The sequence below is a fragment of the Eleutherodactylus coqui genome, chromosome 4 (assembly GCF_035609145.1).
Source record: "Eleutherodactylus coqui strain aEleCoq1 chromosome 4, aEleCoq1.hap1, whole genome shotgun sequence".
Taxonomy (NCBI): Eukaryota; Metazoa; Chordata; class Amphibia; order Anura; family Eleutherodactylidae; genus Eleutherodactylus; species Eleutherodactylus coqui.
Window position 1 is genome coordinate 205113652 of NC_089840.1, and position 22964 is coordinate 205136615.

The 22964-nt window shown below is 46.4% G+C and overlaps 3 protein-coding genes across 6 annotated transcripts in view; 2 read left to right on the forward strand and 1 right to left on the reverse strand.

Annotated features, from left to right (window-relative positions):
• FAM149B1 (family with sequence similarity 149 member B1) overlaps positions 1-4176 on the forward strand; it is a 43184-nt gene extending 39008 nt beyond the window's left edge. For 3 of the 4 annotated variants that reach the window (XR_010792602.1, XM_066600588.1, XM_066600589.1), the window contains exons 14-15: positions 545-664; positions 1355-4176. Coding sequence is in view for 2 of the 4 variants with exons in the window: in XM_066600588.1 (XP_066456685.1) it covers positions 545-664; positions 1355-1428 (194 nt within the window). In the remaining 2 variants the exon portion in view is untranslated. Of the gene's footprint in view, positions 1-544; positions 665-1354 lie in introns of those variants that run through there. The other variant, XR_010792603.1, reaches the window with a different exon arrangement.
• A 3905-nt stretch (positions 4177-8081) lies between these two features.
• Positions 8082-12974, reverse strand: DNAJC9 (DnaJ heat shock protein family (Hsp40) member C9). The gene is made up of 5 exons (XM_066600590.1): positions 12720-12974; positions 12125-12265; positions 11191-11445; positions 9866-9952; positions 8082-9783 (listed from the first exon to the last, which is right to left on the reverse strand). The coding sequence occupies exons 1-5, from the start codon at positions 12900-12902 to the stop codon at positions 9661-9663; spliced, it is 789 nt and encodes a 262-aa protein (XP_066456687.1). The 5' UTR covers positions 12903-12974; the 3' UTR covers positions 8082-9660.
• A 234-nt stretch (positions 12975-13208) lies between these two features.
• AP5Z1 (adaptor related protein complex 5 subunit zeta 1) lies at positions 13209-22318 on the forward strand. Its single transcript, XM_066600591.1, has one exon. It carries the CDS (start codon positions 13326-13328, stop codon positions 15492-15494), a length of 2169 nt encoding a protein of 722 aa, XP_066456688.1. The 5' UTR covers positions 13209-13325; the 3' UTR covers positions 15495-22318.
• The last annotated feature ends 646 nt before the right edge of the window (positions 22319-22964 follow it).

A 22964-nucleotide genomic window follows, 5' to 3' on the forward strand; every position in this document is an offset into this window, starting at 1 on the left:
CTGCCAAATATCTCATGACCTAGAAAAGGTTAGATGCTTTTGCCTTTTCAGTCTGGATCTACTGCTGTGTCCAGCTCATGGCCCCATTCAGCTTACTTTGCTGTTGCGGGACTGCAGCCAGCCAGGTATGTTCTCCTTCATAGGGGAAATGGAATATATGAGTGGCTTTAGGGTATATTCACACTGATCAGGTAATGCTGCAGTAGAATTGGCTATGGATATCCTCACCGTTTACAGTATAAGCATGGTGGATGGGATTTTATTAGCAGCTTTTAAAACGTCAGCCTGTCCCTCCTATGCTGTGCATTTTCATATGGATTTCACTCTGTCAAGTGAAGAGGTAAAATCCACACCATTTGGTTGCAGCAAATCTGCACTGTGTAAACGTACCCTTAGTGCATGTTAACATTCTACCACAGATATTTGGTGCGGATCTGCATTCGGATCTTGCCTTGCCCTAGTCTGCCATAGCGGCTCTTTGCTATAACTTATAGAAGAGGATTTCGATAAGTAAACTAGAATAATATTTTGTTTCTTCTTCCAGATTCTATTAGTATTGGAGTAACTGGCATCGGTTTAGGTGGTGCCAGTTCCTCAGCCAGTTCATTCCAATGGAGCCAATCCATAAATGAGCAGAAAGAGGACAGGGATGATCTACACTCAGGTCAGTACAATGACATAAACCCTGCACTGCAATTGTGAACACTGGATCACTAAACTTACAAGCATTTATATTTGTGTTTCATCATATTGTTACAATATTGAAGCTCGATCTGTAGATTACGTCATACCATCACGTAGCCGTTACTGTGTCTTGGCTGGTGGACTTGCCTCTTAACTAAATCGGGCCATTTACTGTCTTCAGTTGATATTCAGAGCACTGAAGAGAGCCAAAGGCATAGATCGAGCAATAGAATACTGCAGCCACTTGTACTAGAGATCAGTGGTGGACTCAGAAGTTGTGATCCACGGTGATCCACACAACGACATCAGAAGTTACGTTGTGTTAACAACAACCATTTCACTTTTCAAACCATTCGAGGGCATGACAAGGAGTCTTTGAGGGTTCACAAAAGTTGGATGGACATAATATCTTTACTGGACCACCCAAGCAAATCATGGGATCATGGCTATACTTTGCTTTCCTATGGAAATTGGTACTTTCCCCACATAATAAAAAATTTCTGCCCTGGAAACCCGTTCTTGCACTGTGTGTATGCACAATCATCTGCAGGGGAGATTTTCTTTTCTTATATTGAGTATTTGAGTTCCGACATTTTATGGAATACTGCTTATTCATTACTGATAAAGTTTGCGTTGTTTTATAGCTTGTTTTTTTTCCCTTTACGTTAAGGAATCCCGATGCATTTAATGATGAAGTCTCAAAGTCGAGGTGGACCTCTAACCAAAAGCAGACATGGACTATAGAAATTCAGCCGACGAGGACAATGTCAAAAGACTATTGTGTAGGCTTTGTAATACAGAAGTTGCCAAATTTCCACAATCATGTTATGATGAGATCCCTCCGCTGACAACAGAATGGATGTGTGCTCACAGTGAGATCCGACCCGGCTGTGTGCAGGCGGCCTAAATGGCAGCATGGGTGATTTCAAAATTTTCACCCAATTGTGCGCCTCAATTTTTGTATTTTGCTAAGCTTCTTACCAAAGACATCAACTAAATATATAACAAAAATCCTCTGCCTACAGAGCTTTCCTTTTTTTTTTTTAACCACTTTAAGACTCTGTTCACATCTTGATTGAGCTTTATGGTCGTCATATACCCCAGTAATGCTCTGATGTATAATTCTGATGTACCCTCAGGCTACTTTCACACAGGCGACATGGTTTGCTATGGGTTCCTTCACATTAGCGATGTTTTGTCTCATGCAATGTTGTGAGGGAAAAAATTGCGGCATGCTCTTCCCTATGGAGCCTCCTTGTTTATGGCATTGCATCCCATGAACTAGCGATTTTCATGAGATGTGATGCGTTTCCCTAAACTAAGCCCTAGCTGTATTCCCAGAAAAAAAAGGAATACTTACCTAGCAGGCGCGGTCCAAGTCCTACTGCTGCTGTCTGGAGCTCCGCCATGCATCCTTCAGTCCTGGTTCGCCCACAGAAGGTCACTTCCTGGTTGCAGAATTCAAAAATCCCGCCTCCATCAAGCAATGGCTCTCATTGGTTCATCCAGCTCTACTCAGCCAATCAATGCAGCATTCAATGAACCAATGCGAGGGCTGTGATTGGTTCATCCAGCTCTGCATGGATTGCTCTTGCTGTGTTTAAAGAGTGAGGCTGCTTTCACGTGGTCCAGTATTAGCACGCAGGACGCATTGCAAGCCACGGTAAATTCTGCACCAAAATTTGCAGGCTACCTCCAGATTTTGATGTGGATTTGAAATTAGCTTAAAAGTGTCCTGCAATCTCACATTAAAATCGGCAGTTAGGCTGGGTTCACAGGGGGCGGATTTTCCGCAGAAATTCCATGTGGAATTTCGCCGTGGCAAATCCCCATACGGCCGCTAATCCCGGGATGAGGCAGCCATGTGGACGAGATTTCTCACAGGACGGCAAATCCACTGTGGCTAAGCCGGCAGAAGCTTCTGCTGCGGCCGGGCTGCTTCAACACAGCCGCGGGTTTTGATGCAGCGATTCTCCCGGAGGAAATCTCACGGTTTTTCGCTGTGGCCAAACCGCGGGATTTCCGTAGGGAATCCGCCACGTGGAAACCCAGCCTTAGACCTGCAGATTTTGTTGTGGAATTCCATAGCTGCGGATTTGGGTGCATCCTGCGGGCTAATTCTGGTCCGTGTGAAAGCACCAACTACACTTTTCACAAACGTTTTACATGTCAAAGGTTTTTTCATTAGTGCAGATCATGCTGCTGAGACCCCTACTGATTGCAGGAACATGGGGCTGTAGTGCTCACATGAGCTCTGTGCCCCTTTGGCTGTCTTCACCGCTTTTCAGCTCATCCCAGCTGCTGAAGATGGCCACACAGAGCTCAATGGAAAGCTTCTAAAGACCTTTATATGGCCATAAGTGTTGCATCCCCCTTGTCCTAGCAATCAGCAGGGGTCTTAGCAGCAGGACCCCCACTGATCAAAACTTTTGGCCTGTCTCTCCGACATGTGAAAAGTATAGTTACTCTTTAAGGGCAAGAACAAATGGGCAAATGCGCAACTACGGTTGAGGCTATGGGAATTTGGCTTCTGCCCAGTCTTTCTTGCACATAGTATTAGTGGGCGAGTATACCGCCAGTGAAAACAAAATCAATGGTTTTGTTTGTCCCACCCGAACTAAGGCCTCTTTCACACGGGCAACAGCGGTATCGACGCTATAAAATCGCTGCAATATCGCAGCTTTGAAGACCTGATTTTGTAGTGTCTGTGATGTTTTTTTGTGAAGAAAAAAAAAAAATCTCACATCGCTGCTACCCACGATTTTATCACAAGAAAGGTAATAGGACTTTCTAAGGTTAAAATCACATTGCACGAAAACCGCAATGTGATACGATAAACAAGGAGGCTCCATAGGAAAACACGGGCTACAAACCATCGCAAATTGCGGCAATATAGAGCATGCTGCGATTTTTAAAAATTTTTTTTTTTCCTCTAGCAACAGAATCAGACAAAACATTGCTAATGTGAAGGAACCCATTGGAAATTATGGGCTTTACATACATGTGTTTTGTAGCGCTGTCGCATCGTTATACAATCGCACGATTTTGTAGCCAGCGTGAAAGCAGCCTAAATCACACACAAATGAAGAAGTCCTAAGGCTAATTTCACATGGGCGAGTGCTATATTGGGCTGTGAAACAAGGCCTGATATCGTGCTCCTGCTATGTCCCCTCAGATACGAGGTGTTTTTTTTTTGTCAAAAGCGCCTCACATTACTTCAGGGAAGTAGCATTCAACAAGTGTTTCCCATTTTTCAATGGCACAGCATCGCACTTGTGTGCACCTCACACACCGTGCAGCAGCCAAAGATAGACCATTGCGCAATTTTTTTTTCCGCACCGCGATTTAAAAGAATGTGGTTCATGTTCACGTAAGATTTCTGTGTCTCGCAATGCACAAATCCCACACAATTTTCTCGGCTGTGTGAAATGAGGCCTGAGGCTGGCTCCACATGGACGGGAAAATTGTGCGATTTCTGCTTGCTGTGATAGTCAGTAAAAATGCAAAATATGAAACCGATGATTTACAATGGATTCCTTCTAGAGATGAGCGAGTATTGCCATTTTTGAGTACATACCTGCTCATGCCAAAAGATTCAGGGGCCGGCGGGGAGGAACGGAGGGGGGGGGGCTCACTCCCACAACTCACCCCCGCCGGCCCCCTTTTCTCACGAGCAGACATGTACTCGAAAATGGCACTACTCGCTCCAGTATTTTGCCTTAATGAGTATGCTCGCTCATCTCTAATTCCTTCCCTTCTGTGATGCCTTAGCTGATGCGATATTGAGGGGATACAAAATTGTGGCTTGTTCTATCTTTTTGCGATGTGCTATTTTTTTAATCTCCCATGTATTCCTATGGAGGCTTCTTTTTATCGTATCGCAACACTAGAAATGCACGTTGCGAGGCAATTTTAATATTATAAAATCCCATTGAGCTATGCGATAAACAATCGCACACATTTGTTTGCATGATATTGAGGGCGGCAGTGATGCAATGCAAGATTATTCTCCATAAAAAGCATGGCTGACGCTAACAAATCACAGTTAATAAAGATGCGATTTTTGCTGTTCTTTTCTCGCGGCAAAATCGCAATCACCCGTGTAGAGCCAGAAAACCTGTGGTAATCTCTGAGGGTGGCTTCACAGTGGTGAGGAAATCGCACGATTTCCCAGCTCTGTGAGAGATCGCAAAATTATGAAGTCAATGGCTTCCAATGGCTCCATGCACATTTGCGATGTTTTAACGCTTGCGATGCAGCGTTTAAACAAAATTGCGGCATATCCATTCTTTTTGCGCCAGCCCCATTGTAATCTATGGGTGAGGATCGCGACTGTGACAGCAGTGGCAGGGGACTCTCCGCCACAAGGATTTTCGGGAAATGGGTGGTGGGGGGGGGGGGGGGGGGTGTCTTCTTGCAGGTCCCGGCACTCTTCTGCTACTCTTCTGAAAGCGCTGGCTCTGATTGGCTGAGTACTGTGACCAATCAGAGGCACCACTCAGCATTGAATGACAGCTGAGCGCTGCCTCTGATTGGCTAAGCGCTGTGACCAATCAGAGGCAGCGCTTCAGGAGGCAGGGATTTATCAATCCCCTGCCAGAAGAGCAGCAGAATAGTGCCAGGGCCTGCAACAAGGCGTGCTGGAGATGACTCGGTAGTACAGTGATGTATTCTTTTTTTTTCTCTAGTTATTTTCAGGGGAGGCTTGTATTTCAAGCCCTCCCTGAAAATCCTTGTCATGGAGAGTCCCCTGCCACTGCTGTCACAGCAGTGGCAGAGGACTGCGAGCGTCTCCCATTGATTTCAATAGGAATGGCACTGCTGCGGCTGGCCCCATTGTAATCAATGGAGAAGATCACGATCTCCTGCTGTGGCAGCCATGGCAGGAGATTCCTTCAGCCCTGCAGGGATGGGAGGCTGTTTCCCTGCAGAAATGTCTCGCATCCAGGGCTTCAGAAGGGTTGCGAGAGCGATATCGGGGCATCAGTCATATCCCAATATCGCTCTTGCCAGTGTGCAGGAGCCCTGAGGTATTCATCATAATTAGATCACTTGTGCAGTAAGAAAATCCTGAAAATATGACCTGTTAGGTGGAGGGATGTCATGAGAACTGGAATTTGGGAACACTGCTCTAATACAATCCCAATGCTGCAGCCACAGCCGTTCCTCTATAGACACCTGTATGCAGCCTACCTTGCTCTCAGCTCAGGCTCATAGTCTTTTTAGGCCAGTTCTTGAGATATCGCCATGCTGGGAGCTGGTACTGCATGGCTGGGAGTTGGTACACTGCCAAATAACTTGGTGAATTTATGCAGAATTTGTTCACTGACACTTGTAGCCTAACTTATGTAAATATGTATTTTTACATGAAGATTTAATAAACTAATTTATTGCACTATACAGGATACATAGTATCTATCTTGACTTACAAATAGCAACATTAGAGCCTTGTTTATACACTATAATATGGGTCTATTTATCATTTTATATTAAAAAGTAGTAGGGAATTGTGTAACAAATGGCATCCTCCCCTCCATATCCAGCACAGCTACCCCCATCCCTGCCATTCCAACCCCAGCAAAAGCTGTGATGCTAACATTGTCGTGTACTTGACCACTGAGCCAGCCACAAGATTCAGTGGTGATTTTGCCATGACCCATGTGTGACCGCTGAAGCCTGTGCAGACACATGCACAACGAACAGAACAGGATTGCTGCCACTTCTCAGGATGCAAGGTTCTGCAATGTAGTGCTGGCTGTTAGTTTCTAGTGTACATCCTGTAGTCTTTACTAAAATGCTCTTCTGCATTAGAGGGTTCACACGTTGCCGATTAGCAGCAGAGCATTTGCACCAATGGTGTGGATTTTAGTGTGAATTAACCAAAAGGCTGATCCACGGTGCTTGCACTGTAAGTGCTGCAGCTTTTTGACCTAGTTACCATACCCTTGGGCTGGGTTCACACAGGGCAGAAATCTCACGGACTGTCTGCAGCGGGACCGCATGGAGATTCCGTGAGATTTCTGCAGCTGAAGTCCCACAGGTTTTGAAAGCAGTCTATTCCTCTGAGGCAATCTCTCCCCATAGAGAGCCAGCAGCAGAAACAGCGATGCAATTAACATGCCACGGCTTTGAATTTCTAAAGTCTACACAGCAATTCCGCCGTGTGGGAACCCAGCCTTATACTAGGAGATGCAGAGCAAGCCTCCTGGACCAAGGATGGGAAACTAATATGTTCACATGTAGCAGAGTGATTGGCCACTCCATACAGCTAAACTGGGTTGTTTTTATAGACTGAATAAGGCCATACTTACGATACAAAGTCAGGCATAAAGACAAGTTCTTGGCAGCATGCAGAACCGCCAAATGCTATATGGGAGAAATGGCTCAAGTGTAAACTACAGGTGCAGACCGGGGGGAGGATTTACAGGACATTCTGTCTTTGGGAGATTGGACATATCACAAGTGTAAAAGATGCAACTCTATACAAGAGACTTGGGATTTTGCATTTACAATTTTTGATGCTCTTTGAAATGAAAATCTGCTTTTGTATCATTTATAGATGACCCATCCGCTGTCCTGACATCCTGCAAATACTAGTACTCCACATAGTACAATTCTGGAGTAACTTTTCTCATAGATCTGTGTGATACCGTTTGGCCAAATGCACACAGCCGGGTCGAATCCGACCCAGTGACCCCTGCGTAGCTGTCTGGAATTCTTATCTCTACGCAGCTGTGGCAACAGGCGCAATACAGATAATGCTGCACAGGCGTTTAGGCGGTGACGCAGATTCTGCAGCTGACACTGCAGATGGGCAGCTTCAATTGACTTCAGTAGAAGATGTGCTAAAATAAGTTTACTGCAATTTTCTCTCCACGAGTGGGGAAAAAACTAAAAACAAAAAAGCCAAAAACATGCAATTGATTTCTGCTTGTGGACATGGAAAAGCGATTTTTCTATAGCATGTTTTTGGACAGTATGTGCTGCAGAAATCCAGAGGTAGACGCCCGCTCCAGATTTCGCATGTGTGCAGGCAGCCTCTCTCTTAGAAAGCTATAAATAAAGAGAAGCATCCCTCCACAGTCTGATACGGTCAGCACTCCGTGTCAATTATAAAACAATGCAGGGACCCCCGGTAACACCCTGTCACAACCTGTCACAATTCATACATAAGCTTCTAGTAGGAACAACAGGAGCTTCACAGCACAGAGGGGCACACTTCATTTACACATTCATAAGTTTTCAGAATTAGTATGAAGTAATTTAGTAGTAGCCTATAGCAACCAGTCAGGCCAATTGGCTGCTATGGACTACAACACTTTCTTTGCACCATGTTTGTCAAGTCATGCACTTCTGGATTTGGAAAATATGCAAAGCAAGTAAAAAAAGCAGAAGCGTTCAGTTTAGTTATTTTATTGAAAAGCCTGTACAAACCAAAGAGCTTTAAGAAAAGTCACACTGCAGAAACACGAGGAAGAGGAAGATCTGGAACCTGTGTAGTTAATGTAGAACTTTTGCCAGCTGAAACCCAAATTCAACAAATAGTTTTTCCACATTTTAGTCAACTTGATCCATACAGGTATTACTTTTAGGTCCCTAGTGGAACAGTTAACATTTTACAACCTTCATAAGAGCACTTAAAGCTCTAGATTTAAAATAAATAATATGCAATTCATTTCAAGGTTAGAAAATAAGTGTGTAGACAACAGAGAGACAAACAAATGTAATGCACCCATACTAATGAAGACTTACCAACTGCTGGTGGGTGAGGAGGGCCCTGGGTTTATGGGTATTGACACCTTGTGGAGGAAATTCTTTTTTTCCCCCCTTAAATGCATGTATTTTGGGCTATCATTTTTGCAATAAGGTTTGATTGAAAATGTTGCCCAGTTTGTCTTTTGCAGAATCTACACATCACTGTATATATGAGACACTGCAGTCCAAGTCTCAATAGATCCAGTGCGCTGGACTGATTGCTTAAGGTGCTTTTACACGGAAAGATTGTTTGGATTCCCACGATGCAGCGAGAATCTGACTATAAATGCATGCAGAAAACTGAGTGACGCATTGTTCGTGTAACCAGGCAGTTCACTTATGAATGATTGCCTGCTTACTGTGAATAGAAGCGGGCGGACAGCAGTGATTGACACTGAATGATTATCGCTCAAATTACAAAGTCACTCACTTGTCATTAGCGGTTGTTTAAGCTGACTTTTCGGTCAGCTTAAAAAAACCTTGTTAGGTCGCTGGCTTTTTGTTCCGCATGAACGGGAAGCGCTGAGTGAGTAGCGGGCGAGAAACCCACAAGCCACTGGCAGGACTTTCAGTTTGAATGCTCTGCACGAGCCCTGATGACCTTAGCGGTAACGTCAGCGCTCATGCAGTCGTCCAAAAGACTGTCAGCCTGTATAAAAGGACCTTTAGACTGCAGTGTCTACATACAATATTTAGAAGCTATGGAAAACAGTAAAAATGTTTAATGAAAGCCTATTGCAAAGATGATTGTCAGTTTAAAAAGCATGCAACGCAGGGGGGGAAAAAAACAAAAAAAACAAAAACACATCAATCCCACCCTCTTCGAAGGCGTCCATAGCCTTTATCACTACCCTGACCATATTGGCCACAGCCGGTGACCAAAACAGTCCGAGACACTAAGACTAGACACTATTAACAAAAGGTAAGGAGGAAGACATGTTACAGGTGGCACTTGGACATGTAAATACTTAAAGTTCACTGAAAATCAAGGTGTGTTTGCACACAAAGTCCCGTCAGACTACATCTATAATAGAAGAAAAAGTTCAGTTTCAGAAAAGTCATGAAATTCTGTGAATTCATAACTCACCCAGATTTCAGCCCATTGACTGTATATAATTGAAGTATGCAGGACACCAGATTTATCTCACCATAGAACACAAACTGATATTTATTGAACATATTAGACCACTTAGAACAGTCCTTCTTGACTCAGTCACCAGGTCACTTTTTTCCTTTTTTTGATGTTGTGGGCTTTTTCCCTCCCTTCTTGGTATTAGTGCAGTACTTTGCTTCTAGTTGTGCCATGAAATCATCAACGTTTTTGTGCCGATTCTGCTGCTTTTTCTGAAAGGTGAAACACAAATCACTTATAGAATGTTGGAGAAGCAAATAACTAAGTAATCTGAGAATACGGAGGCTTTCTTACTTGAATCAAAGCCGTTAAGGCATCTTCTCCATCACCGAGTCCAACTTCCTTCTTCATTGCTTCCGCTTCTACAGCTTCTTCATGAGCCTGAAATAAAAAGATTATTAAGTCGGTGCTCCTTTACATGCGACATGTCTACTCTTACAATAACACGATTTTTGGGTTGTCAGATGACTGCAGAAGCGTCGGCGCCAACTCACAATCAATCATTAAGATTACACTAGGGGGCGATCTACAAGAACCTGCAATACAACGATCACAGTGGTAGAGGACTATCACCCAACAGCATTGTATCATCTGACCCTGACACTTGGCATGTTAGCACCAGTCCATATTTTAACAAAAAGGTTAAACCGGCGTTATGCAGACATTCCGGGTCTGACTGGGTTTCCTATACCATTTCATAAATATTTTTATACACAACAGAACTTTATTAGAGATTTATGATATATTTAAGGGTCTGTCAAACATGAGATTTGTTGGGCTCCAACCAGTTTCTGTATCACCAATTCACTGTTAGGCCTCGTTTAGATGACCGTAATGCAGTCCGTACTACAACTGCACAAACTGAACTCCTGACCATTCAAGCGAACAGTACTTGGACCACTTTGGGGCAGATTTACTAATGCTGTCTAATATATAGACAGTAGACTTTCTGAATGCACCCAGTGGCTCATGATTTTTGGCCTTTTAGAACTTCTCACTATCTATTGTGACACTGCATCAAAATATTGTTGGAAACCAAGCAAAGCTCTTTACCCACACCCACTCTGCGCCAAGCCAGACCCCTAGTCAAGTGAGGCGAAAAAATGTGTAACAAATGTCGTGCATGGGAGGTACGCCAGTTTTTCCAGTGTATCAAAGTAAACCCCTCAATGTCCTAACTTGAGCTGAAGGACTAAGATGTGTCCACCTGATTGAGGCCTAAAGAACAGCGGCTGCACATTGCACACCATCCTCCTAGCCAGGAAAATAGGACTGACAGTCTCCTAGACCAGACAGACTTAGTGAAGCTTTAACAAAGCCAGTTACAACAGCTGAGTTTGGAGTCACGGAGCGGGCCCTGCTGGCCTCTCCCCGCCCACCACATGAAGCTGATCGCTCTCTTCTCTTCTGTATAGGAGAGCCATCACTCTCCATGCATCGGGTGGGGAGACGCTGGCACAGCCCGTCCCTTTAAGTAAACGACAGACTGACTTGATAAGAAGTTCTACAGAATGATAAAGGTGCATTCTGTGGGCACAAACCATGTAAAATACTAACGATGTACAGGTGTCTGCGTAGCCAGCTTCTATCCACGCGGCCAGGTATTATTTGATTCTCACCCTTTTCTTGCGCTGCACCCGTTTCTTCTTGGATTCTTTCACAAAGGCATCATAAGCCGGAACCTCTTTCTTTTTTATAGCTTTTTCAATGATATCCCTGATCCTTGGTTCATCGTCAATTTCAGCAAGTATAACAGATTCCATGATGTCATCCATGTCTCCCTCAAAGTCCATATAAGTTTGGATTATATCAGCTCTTTCCTCCTCGGATCCTTTATACTTTTCTTCATAAGCTTGTATGTCTTCTACAGAAATCTAAAGAAAGAAAGTAAAAATAAGGTGTTCTGCGTCAGAGGCCCGCACCCTGGAATAAATATGGGACGTTTGTGTGAAATGAGCCAATCATTAGACAGCCTTCACACAGGATTTTTGAGATTTGCTTTTTCAAGCTTCTTACTGTCCTATAGAGGAGCCTACAGGAAAATGCACGTGGTTTGTAGCGAGTTACATAGTTACATATTGCTTTACAGTTTTTGGTTTTTTTTGTGGGGGAGGGGGGTTACCACTGGGGATACACAGCAAAAAATGTGCCACCGTGCAATCCAGTGAAATGGCTAGTTAGTTCCAAATGACCCGTTTTTAGATTGGGCACACAAAATACACACGTGAAAGAATCAATTGAAATCGATGGGTTCTATTTTCTGCATATCGCTCGCACAAATATGCCCTTGAGACACAGGCCTTACAGTTAGCATATCGTGTAGTAAAGTACCAAGAGACCCTGAGACCAGTGTTGGATGGAGCAGCATGCAAGTATGCCAGCTGTGCTGTCCTTGCTCTAAGGATCATTGGGGAAGCCAACGGTCAGCGAGTTATGTCACATGTTATAACCCGCGCCTCGTTATAAGCCAGGCCAACAGCCTGAGAAATGCATGTGCTTCAATGCCACAAAGGAAGCCTGGCATAAGGCATGAAGCAACGCTGGCACCAATACCTTCTTAAACAGCAGGCGCCAGTACTCATCCCAGGTGCGGTCCGCAGCGATGGCGTCAGCCTCATCATCCACGATCCCCTGCTCATCATACAGGGCCTTCTGCTCCTTGTCACTGAGAATGGAGTAGACTTTTCCGAGTACCTGCATACAGAATAACACAGTCTGAGGTTAGGGAAGCAACACCCACAACATGAAGGAGTCGCCCCACAGACCACCAGCAGCTGCTTTATAGGGATTTCTTCTTACAGAAACCCCTAGAAAAACAAGTCCGGCGACCCACAAGCCACATTGGCCTGCCGACCGGGCTGCATACAGGGAGGAATGACCGGCTGATTACAGCAAGCCTGAGGTGGCTGCATAAGTGAATGAGACAAACGAGCAATCAGTGTGTACACGCAGCAATCAGTGAACGAGGACAGAGATGAATAAGCCAACAGATGATCATTGGTCACCGACGTTCATTCACACTTGTCATTCAAATTCCAACGATCCAGGGATTTCCCGTGCAGAAGCCCCTCCCCCGTCTTATCTCCAAGGCCACTGCCACAGCGACCTCTACCTGCAGCTTTCCTCCCCTGCAGTGACCCGCACTTACCTGGAACTTGGCGGTGGCCTCGTCTTTCTCCTCCTCCGCCACCCGGTCGGGGTGGACCCTGAGGGAGGTTTTGTGATACCCCCGGCGGATCTCCGCGTCGCCCGCCGCCTTCCTCACCCCCAGGACGGTGTAGAGGTCGGCGCTGCCGAAGTATCGCTCGCAGCTCTGCAGCAGGCTGGACATGACGGAGCCGACTGACAGCGGGAACGGCGTAGTAATAACACTCACCACGTGACTGGTTTTGGCGCGTCTAGAGCCCGACGGAGCTCATTGGTTGTTAACGCTAAACGTCACTTCCGGTCAAAATAGACAACTTTATTTATATTGACAAAAAAGTAGTTATTGTTTCTGCTGGGAAGCATGGCGGTGTTCGGTTCTGCGGCGGCGGACAGTCTGCTCCGACAGGCCCGGGAGCTCAGTGACGAGGAACTGGAGAAGTTCTACTGCCGTACACGGAGTCAGCTGCTGAATGCGGACGGGGAGAGCTTAGACAGTCTGCGGAGGCTGCACCTTATACTCTCGGCGAGCAAGGGGCGCCGTCGCGTGGATTCTGCCCTGGTGGTGCAATTACAAGATGCAGTGTGCAGCCTGCAGACGTCCCCCCAGATGCAGGCGCTGTGTGCTGCCATCCTGTGCCAGCTGTGCCCCTCCCCACTGGTGACTGTATCATGGGGCCCCTCGCAGCAACCCAGGGGCTCTTTGTTCTCTATCCTCTTGGCCCAGGCTTCGGTGAGTGACCTGAGGGAACTAGGGCCACGTATTTGCCGCGCTCTGGAGATGCGGGCCCCAGAGGGCCACAGCCTGAGAGCCTTGCTGCCCGCGCTGCTGAGGGTAGTTGGTGCCTGCGCCGAGAGCCTACAGGAAGAACACGTCAACATTGTCAACAAGAAGCTGACGGACTGGCTGCGCTACGCCACTGTGCCACAGATAGGCTCCCCGGCCCCCAGCGGGTTCTTCTCCAGCCAACGGGCGAAGCCGCCCATCCTGATCTCTGAGTTGGACGGAGCGATCGCCACCGACTTCTTCACCGTCCTTAACCACAGCCAGAACTACACGGAGGACCAGTGGATGAACGTTCAGGGCTTCTCCACCCTGCGCCATTGGCTCCTTCATTACGGCACGTATAGTCACGCTGGCTCAGAAGACAAATCGGAGGTGGAGGGGTCCGTGGTCTCTATGGTCTCTGCGTCTTCAACCACAAGTCGCCTCCTGCCTCCGAGAGAACGCCTCCGGGAAAAGGCCTTTGAATACTGCCTGAGACTGATCGAGCAATGCAACCGGAAAGCCCTGAAGAAGCTGGACGCCGACCTGCAGAAGGCCTGCCTGGTGGAAGCGGTGTCTCTGGTAGATGGGCTGTGTAAGCAGGACGTGGCCTACCTCTACCGCTCCTTGCCACTCATGAAGATCCTTCATGCCAGGGTTTCTTCCGACCCGTCTTTAGTCTCTGTGCTCCTCCCGCTTGCTCAGTTCTATCTCAATCACAGTGAAGCGGCCGCCGTGGAATCTGAAGCCGTATACCGGCATCTCTTCACCAAAGTGCCCTCTGAGATGTTCCATCAGCCTCTGTTTGCATTTCAGTTTTTTAGATTCTGCAAAACTAATGGCTCCTTTCTGACGGAGAACGTGGAGGCCTTCAGAGGAAGCTTTCCCAGCATCTTGAAGCTTCTGGCATGGAATGCGCCATCCCTGGTAACAGAATTTGAGGGTCTTCTTCCTATGCTCATCAGTCCCGATTCTGCTATTGAGATGCTTCACGCTTTACTGGATCTACCGTGCCTTACTGCTGCAATGGAGGTCCATCTTATTGGTATGTCTTCAGTGGAGAAGCATAACCCAAACCCTTCCGTGTTGCCTTCATGTTCTACGGAAGCCTATCATCATCCGATTTACAGCCGACGGTTCCAGTATCTCTTGCGCAGCGAGGCATGGAATGGGTCTCCACCAGAAGGATTCTTTAATCTTTGCAAGATCCTTGCGGACAGGAACAACTCTCCCCGTATCCATCAATGTTCTCAGATTGTTCCTAGCCTCCTCCAGCTCTACGTCGATGTCCTCTCAAAGTTTGCTGATGGTCCTCTCGTGAATAAAGTAGTCTTAACTTTCCTGGAGCGCAGTGGTCTCCTGCATGATTTGCCTTCATTCCAAGCTGAGGTCCGGCGCACTTTCGGCGCTCAGCTTCCCAATCTGTGTCGTCTTTACCCCTCCGTCATTGTAGAACTTTCCCGCGAGTTGTTGGACTTCATAAGTACGGTTAGTAACCTCCAGAAGAAGGAGCCATTATTTGCAAATGTGGTCTGGGCAATGGGAGAATATGTGTCGGTGTCCTGTGACAAGAGATGCACGGTAGATCAAATCAATCGGTTCTTTGAGGTTCTAGAAGCATTACTGTTTGAGATCACACAGTTTCGTGGCTCCTCCATTGTGCCAATCTCCTCGCCTCGTGTTATAACAACTCTTATGACTACGCTGGCCAAGTTAGCATCCCGCAGCCAAGATCTGATTCCAAGGGTTTCTCTGCACTTATCCAAGATAAGGTCATGTGTGCAGAGGCCAGTCCTGATCTCTACGTATGGGAAGGAAGACGGCGAACAGATTTGCACACGAGCCACCGAACTTCTAAACCTGTTGAAAATACCCAGCCTGGCACAGTTTGTTCTGACTCCTCCTCCTGATGTTTCCAAGCCACGTTTTCACCAGGATAAATCGGCCACATTGTCACTTGCCATGCGTGCCTTAAGTTTTATGTTGATAAAAGAGTGGAAATTTCCTAGATAAGTGATTGGAACAGTAATGGTTACCATACATCGGATTAAAGGGGTATGCTTATGTTAATTCTCATTGGATAGATGACGAATGCCATATCTGTGAAGGTCTGACTCCTTGGTCTCCCTCTGATTGCCAGAATTGGAGACCCTATCCCTCTAACCTCAAAACGTTGAATGGAGCCATGGTCAACCATGCGCCCTACTGCTTCATTCAAACGTTTATGGCACTGATGAGCATAGCAGAGTGCTTTTTTTCAGCTGCCCTGCTTGAATGCGACTCCTTTCAGACTCTTCCTAGGTGCGGTCTTGAAGATGGCAGAATGGCAAATTGGGACAGCCTTTACTGGTGATCAGTGGGGGTCCAGAAAGTCAGATTAGCATTTACCACCTATCCAATAACTGATCTAGAATACCCCTTTGATAACGTGGCCTTTCTATCTTTATCTTTGCTAATGTGCTGCCAAAATATATTTTCAGAATTTAATTTTGATTGTCTTGGTATCGGTGCTCAAATTCTGGGCGCCGTAATGCCAGGAGTTTGGGGACGTGATGCTGCGGCCTCTGATTGGCTGCAGAGATCACGTGCTTCCACCTGGCAGTCTACCCAGAAGTCACGGTCTGTGGCTGTCAGTTGTATCCCAGGGCTCTTGGGGAAGTGAATATGCCCTTGTTCTGTATTTTAGACAGGGCCCACATGGGAGACGAGAATTTGTTCTAATGACAAAACCCCCTTAAACATGCGATTTCATTACTAGTTTTGTATTTTGTCAGATCTAAAGGAGAGAAGGCACCGTATCGCAGACTTAGATTGTACTTAAGATTTTGCAGGACTAAGATATTGATGATCTCAGGATAGGTCATGAGTATTACATTGGTGGGGGTCCGCCATTCAGTACCGCACATGAAATGTACATTTCATAGCAGCGATGCCTGATATAGCAGCTCAATTTCATTTATGTGAATGGGCTTGAGCTGCCTTTAGGCCATATGAACGTTACACCACGGGCCTGAGAAGAAGCCTATAAGTGCTGTGACCACTTCAATCTGCTGACAGGTGAGGGTCCTGCGTGGCGGATTTCCCACTGAGCTGATATGGATGACGTAGCCCGAGGATAGGTCATCGGTATCTTAGTCCCAGAAAATCCCTTTATTAATAGTTTTATTTATGTCTTTTAAGATTTCATATGAGAAACTGTAGCAACATTTTTTTCCTTCTTCAAGCAATGCATGGAGACTGAAATGGATTTCTTCTCTTGCTTTTGGTAGCTCCATCCATTGCTTGAAGGAGGATGGAATGTCTGAAACGCTGCTACTCTTGTTTGACATATGACGTCCTGATGATGTAGCTAAAACCATATATTTAAGTGCAGCCTTAGGTTGGCCAGTGTAAAGGGGCCCTATTGGGTGCAGATGCCTGACAGGTTCTCCCAGGGATGATTGTTCCTGTGCTTTTACGCAGGATCAAGTATCCCTCAATGAATGGCGGTAGTGCTGGGCGGGGATCATTCTTGACCACCAGCCTCCACAATAAACAGGCAGTCGTTCATAAGTAATTGACTGCCTGTTTATACGGGCTGATGCGTCTTTCAGGTTTTTTTTGCATGCAGAAACTGAAAAATGAATGAATTCTCGTTCATAGTTCAGTCGGGGTATGCATTTACACTAAACAAATCCTTTAGATTCTCGCTGGATGGTAGAATCTGATCGATTTATCGATCCGTGTAATAAGGACCCAAGTCTGAAGTGCAGTTCTTTCTCTCATTTGGTTCTGACACAATCTGAGGTCCTAGGGCGGTGACAGCACTAGAATTATGATTTCAGAGCCAAGTACCGCGACTAGTCACAAAGACTTTGTATTTTGGCATTATAGGTTTATTGGTGACAGAAATACAATCCTTGTCAAAAACTGATTGATATGAAAGTTAATTGAGTTGTGGAAAGGCAGATAATTTTTCAGTGCCTTTAGAAATTAAAATGTATTGCCTTTTAAACCCAATTCCACTTGAAATCAACAGATTGCTATAAAAGGAAACCTCACTGTTAGAGCTTGCTGCTGGGATCTGTGGTTCTACATGTTTTCCCAGCAGCTCGGCTCCACAGGTAGGGTTGATTGAGCTGGCTGGGTGTGGTTTGCTCCAGTGAGCCAATCTCACAGGTCTACTGCTTATATATACCAGCTCCTTTGTCAGTTTTTGCTGGTTTTCCTTTTGCAGTGTGAGCAGTCTTGTGTTCCTGCTTCTTTTAGGTCTTCTGATCTGTCTGTGCTGGCATGGTCGCCAGTTCTGTTTCCGTATCTGTATATCTGTCAGTGTGTCTCTGTGCTGGGTCTGTTTAAGGCCTTCTGATCGTTCTGTGCTGGCATTGTCGCCAGTTCATATTCTGTATCTGGGTGCATGTATACCTGTGTTGCTTGGTTCATTTACCATCTAGGACTAGTTAGGCCCTTAGGTTCCAGTGCAGGGCCGTCCCTATTGGGGCGATCGCCCTGCTTACAGGCAGGTATCTTGGGGTTAGTTGTCTCGTTAGAGTAGGGACCACGAGACAACGAGGACCCTTGAAGCGGGCTCGCGGCTTCAGTGACTTGGCCAATCCGCAAACTAATTCCTCGTACTTATTATAGCAATTCCATTCATTTATTTGTGTGGGTATGCTGGAGAGTGTTGTGGGTGTTTGGCAGTCTCTCTTGCCTCAGTCTGTCCGCAAGTATGTAATCAGTCTCTCTGTCTGAGTTCTGTCTGTATTCCTGAATCTGAGTTTGTTCTGAATTCCTGGCTACAGTCCCTCTATCTGAGGAGTCAGCTGCCAACCATTCCAGGACAGCCCTCAGCTTGGTTGGTTGGTCCAGTGGATCCACATTTCATAAATCCGTAACAGTATTCTGAGGCCATGGATCCCACTGATCTCATCGGGTGGTAAAGACATAACGCTCAACTTTTGCCATCTTACAACACATCATACGGTGGTTACATGTGAGAAAATGGCATCAAAAAGCTCCATGGACTTTGGACCCCACTAATTCTCTAGATTAAAGTGCCTGGCATGCAGGAGAGGGGAAACATTCCTAAATATTCCCTTTCAGAACGTAATACCAATATAACCCCTTAAGGATCAGACTATTTTGTACCTTAAGGACCAGACACTTAGGGATTTTACTAGAGATGAGCGAGCGTACTCGGATAAGCACTACTCGCTCGAGTAATTGGCTTTATCCGAGTATCGCTGTGCTCGGGTCTAAAGATTCGGGTGCCGGCACGGAGCGGGGAGCTGCAGGGGAGAGCGGGGAGGAACGGAGGTAAGATCTTTCTCTCCCTCCCCTGCTCCCCGCTGCGACTCACCTGTCAGCCGCAGCGGCACCCGTGCACAGCGATACTCGGATAAAGCCAATTACTCGAGCGAGTAGTGCTTATCCGAGTACGCTCGCTCATCTCTAGATTTTACCCATGTGGTGGTTTTACTGCCCTATTATTTTTTTTATTATTATTTTTATTCCTTCAGCTACCAAAATTATTTTTGCTATATTTTACTTTTCCCTGACGTATATAGGGCTATTTCTTAATTTTTTTTTAGTTTTATTAGAAGTAAAAAGCAAAAAAAAAATTTAACATTTATAGTTGTTTTTTTAATTAGTGTATTTACGTTAGAATAAAGCATGGGAATGGGTTCCTCGTTTTGTTTTGGACTTTTTGATATGTAAAATGTATGGAATTACAGGGCGCAAGCGGCGACAGTTTTAGTTGACATCGGCTGTGCGTTATTTTCTATTTTTATGTATATATTTTTATTTTATTCTGTAACCTTTTTTTTTACTTATGTTATTTTTTTTTTTACCATCTATATCCCCCATGGGTACTGTTGTATCTTGTCGACACTGCAAGCTAGGGGCTGACCGGCCTTAGCTGCAGTTAAAGCCCCTTGTCACACCCCTAGCTTCAGATTGGCTCCTGGTCTGGTCGGTCTAACAACTTGGGGCCTCAGATCTCTGCATCCCCGGCGATGCCCTACCGGGTGTCTGCTGCTGCTCTGCTGCCGCCTCACCGCTCCGTCCACCGCCGTGTGTTGTGCTGCCGGCGCACAGCTCCCTCCACCACTGCAGGGCTACTCAGATGTGCGCTGTCACAGTCCCCGGGTGTGACTGCCGTACTCTCTGGCCTACTGACATGTGCGCTCCCGGCCGCTTAGCAGCCGATGGAGCATCGGCTGCCAAACACAGGCGCCTTTCCTCCCCACCGGTAGCAGACACTCGGCGCAGCCAAACAGCAGTAGACCTTCGAGGACCGAAGGTACGAGCGGCTTCGAACAGGAGCAGGGCAGCACAGCAAGGCACATAGCTGCGGGGGCCGCATAACAGACCCTCATCATAACCCTAATGCCAATACGTCACCCTAGCCAATCGGGAGCTTGGGGAAGTTAACTGGGTGGATGCTGTGTCACTAGGTCTCCACCCATCATTATGGTGGAGACAAGATACAACAGTACTTCCCCCATGACCTCATATAAGACCTCTGGGGGACATTCACATGGGTTTTTTTTTTCTTCTATTTCATACTTTTTTACTGTACTTGGGGCATCCATAGAAGCCTCAGTTACAGGGGAAAATATCCCCCTGTAGTGACAATAGTCACTGATAGAGCTTATCAAGGTCTGCTAAGACCCTGCAGCTCTGCTATAACAGGGGGAACCCAGCGGTCACGTGTAGTGGAAGAAATACTTTCACTTTTTAGTACATAGTGCCTCATGAGCTCTCTCTTTATAATACTCCCAACAGGTATTAGTGTTTCTTGCCGCCACCAGGAAGTCCTGAGGAGTCAAGATTGACAGGGGGTGACGCCCCCTGTATCTGATTGGCTGCACAGAACCCTGCCAAAAAGGTCCTGTAAAAGAGCAACGAAAGAACATGCAGCGGGCCCTGGTGCTAACGCACAGCCACAGCTGCAACGGTGTTAGTAGGCACCAAGGCACAAGGTGGAACCCCGGAATGTGTTGTGGCACGGAGGCCAAAGCTTCCTGAAGCGTCTGTTCATGCGCCGCTGGCGGCGCATCGCAAGGCGCACCCACACCCATATATTTTAGTAATTGCGGCCACTGCAGGGAGTCGACTAGGCAGGGGAAGAGTGTTATGTGGCGGCCGCAAAGTGCTGGAGCACACGCCGGCTGGCTTACCCACACCAACTGATCTGCCTTTGCCGGTGGCGGAGTGGTGAGGGTGCATCCTGTCAGCGGGGGAACCAGCAGCCAGGGATGTGACAGTGCTGGAGCAGAAGTGCTGAGGCCGCAAGCTTTCAGCAGGAGGAGCGGTGTACAGCCACATCACAGTCCCGCCGGCGAACCAGATGCACTGACAGCGGAAGTTGTGAGACGGCCAGCGTCAGAGAGGAAGCTGACAGTACCAGCAGCGGCGGACAACAAGTGGTGAGGGTGGCAGCAGGAAGCGGGGGAACCTTAGGGTGAGAGTAAAATCTCTTCTTAGCCTTACATTAGTAGATGTTAATGCTCTCATGTTACAGCCGTAACATGGCAGCATTTACAGCTCATAATGTAGGGCCAAGAAGAGATTTCACCGACTGAAAGCCTGCAGCGAATGCACAAATCAATGCACACTCTGCTCCCAGCACCTTCCAGCCTTGGCCCAATCAGGAGCTAGGGGTGTGACAGGGGTGTTCTCCTGTCAAACCCCTAGCTTCCAGTGGCGTCAAAATACACTAATACCACCTCAACACTGTAGGATGTAAATGTACACCCTGCAACGGGATAAAGGGGTTGTCTGGTTAGAAATTATTTGTTTAAATATAGAGCTAAATCACTTAAAACAAATGGATACTCACCATCCTCAGCCCCAGCGATCAAGTGCTGTAGCCTCACAATTCTCCTGGTGTGTGTTGATGGCAGACCTCAGGTTAACGCTGCCTGGCAATCAGAGGGTACACAGTCACAGTTCCGAACTCCTGGCATCATGGCACCCAGCATATGAGTGCTGGTGCCAGGAAAATGGACAGTGACTCTGCAGCCTCTGATTGGCAGGCTATGGTCATCTGACTGCCGCTGTTGGCATAAACAAGGAGAATTACTGGGCTGAAGATGTAAGTACCCATTTGTAAGTGATTTGACTCGACATTTAAAGGGGCTTTCCAGTTGTAAACTATTAATAGCCTATCCTCAGGATAGGTCAGCAATACTAGATTAGTAGGAGTCTGTCCTTTCGGGACCTCCGGTGATCAGCTGTTTACCACTCCACTGTGTTTGTGCACTGAATTGCCTTCTGTAGGAAGCTGATAGCTCTGTTCTCACTGAAGTGGCCAGGTTTGGTATTACAAAGTTCCCATTCATTTCAATGCCAAGTTGGACTGCAGTAGCCAGCATAGTCACTGCACAGAGAACAGTGCCTGCTTCCTGCAGAAATCAGCTCAGTGCACAAACAGCTGAATATCCGTAAACAGCTGATCAATGGAAGTCCCAGAGGATGGACCCCCACCTGATGATAGGCCAGTGATCATTGATAGTTTACAACTGGAAAACCCTATTGAAAAGTGAATTTCATTGACTAGTGGTCTCGGGACTACGTTATAGCTTATCTTCTACCTAAGCACCCCACCAGAACCTAACCCTTGACATTTAGTATACAAACATTAGAGAATTGATATGGATCTTTAACTACCCCTTGTTATACTTTGTTACCCCCTTCCCAGTATTGTATTTTTTCGAATATTATGCTGTAGTAAAATTTATAGTACTTTAAGTTAGTGATAATTGGCCCCCTGCGTGGGGAATTAAGAATGTTGTACTCCAGTATTATTTTGTGGAAAATTTCAATAAAAACCGTTGAAACTATAAAGTGAATTTCTAATCTGAACACCCCTTTTTTAAGAGTCATTGTTAAAAGAATTTCTTGTTTTTCAGTGTGTGTGTTTTGTTTTTTGTTTTTTTTATTTATGGGAAATTCCAGATGCTTCCTTCCCTTGCCAGCACACTGTTGCATTATTTTTAATTTAAGGAAAAGGCAAATGGCTCCCAGGGCTACAAGGTGTGCTGGCCCTAACTTCAGACATGTTGGCAGTGACCATAAGCTGCTGGATTAATCACTACACTGATGACCAGGTTCTGGGATGTTGAATATGGCCAGGCTCTGATAGCTGTATTCGCAGTATGCCACCAATTGCCATGCATTATCTATGCATTGCTCTTCTCGAGTAACTGCTTACTGGTCCGAGCAGGCTCGGTGGGGGGCGGCAGCGGGGGAAAGAGTGAGAGAGATCTCTCTCTACCCCCCTCACGTCTGCTCGGACCAGTAAGCAGTTACTCGAGAAGAGCGATGCTTGCTCGAGTAACTGCTTTATCCGAGCGTGCTCGCTCATCTCTAATCTCTTCCCCATATTCTGGCCCAAAATAACACTCTGCCACCTCCTTCCTGATGTCTTATAGGAACAGGGTGGCCGTTCACCAGCCGTCCAGAACTCAAACCGTTAGATCCATCCAGTGTAGCGTT

Coding starts and splice junctions, on each gene's coding strand:
- DNAJC9 (XM_066600590.1), bottom strand. CDS start 12,902: ATGTCCAGCCTGCTGCAGAGCTGCGAGCGATACTTCGGCAGCGCCGAC. Junction 12,266..12,719: donor AGGCCACCGCCAAGTTCCAG/GTAAGTGCGGGT, acceptor TTCTGTATGCAG/GTACTCGGAAAAGTCTACTC. Junction 9,953..11,190: donor GGGTGCAGCGCAAGAAAAGG/GTGAGAATCAAA, acceptor TTTTTATTTCAG/GCTCATGAAGAAGCTGTAGA.
- AP5Z1 (XM_066600591.1), top strand. CDS start 13,326: ATGCAGGCGCTGTGTGCTGCCATCCTGTGCCAGCTGTGCCCCTCCCCA.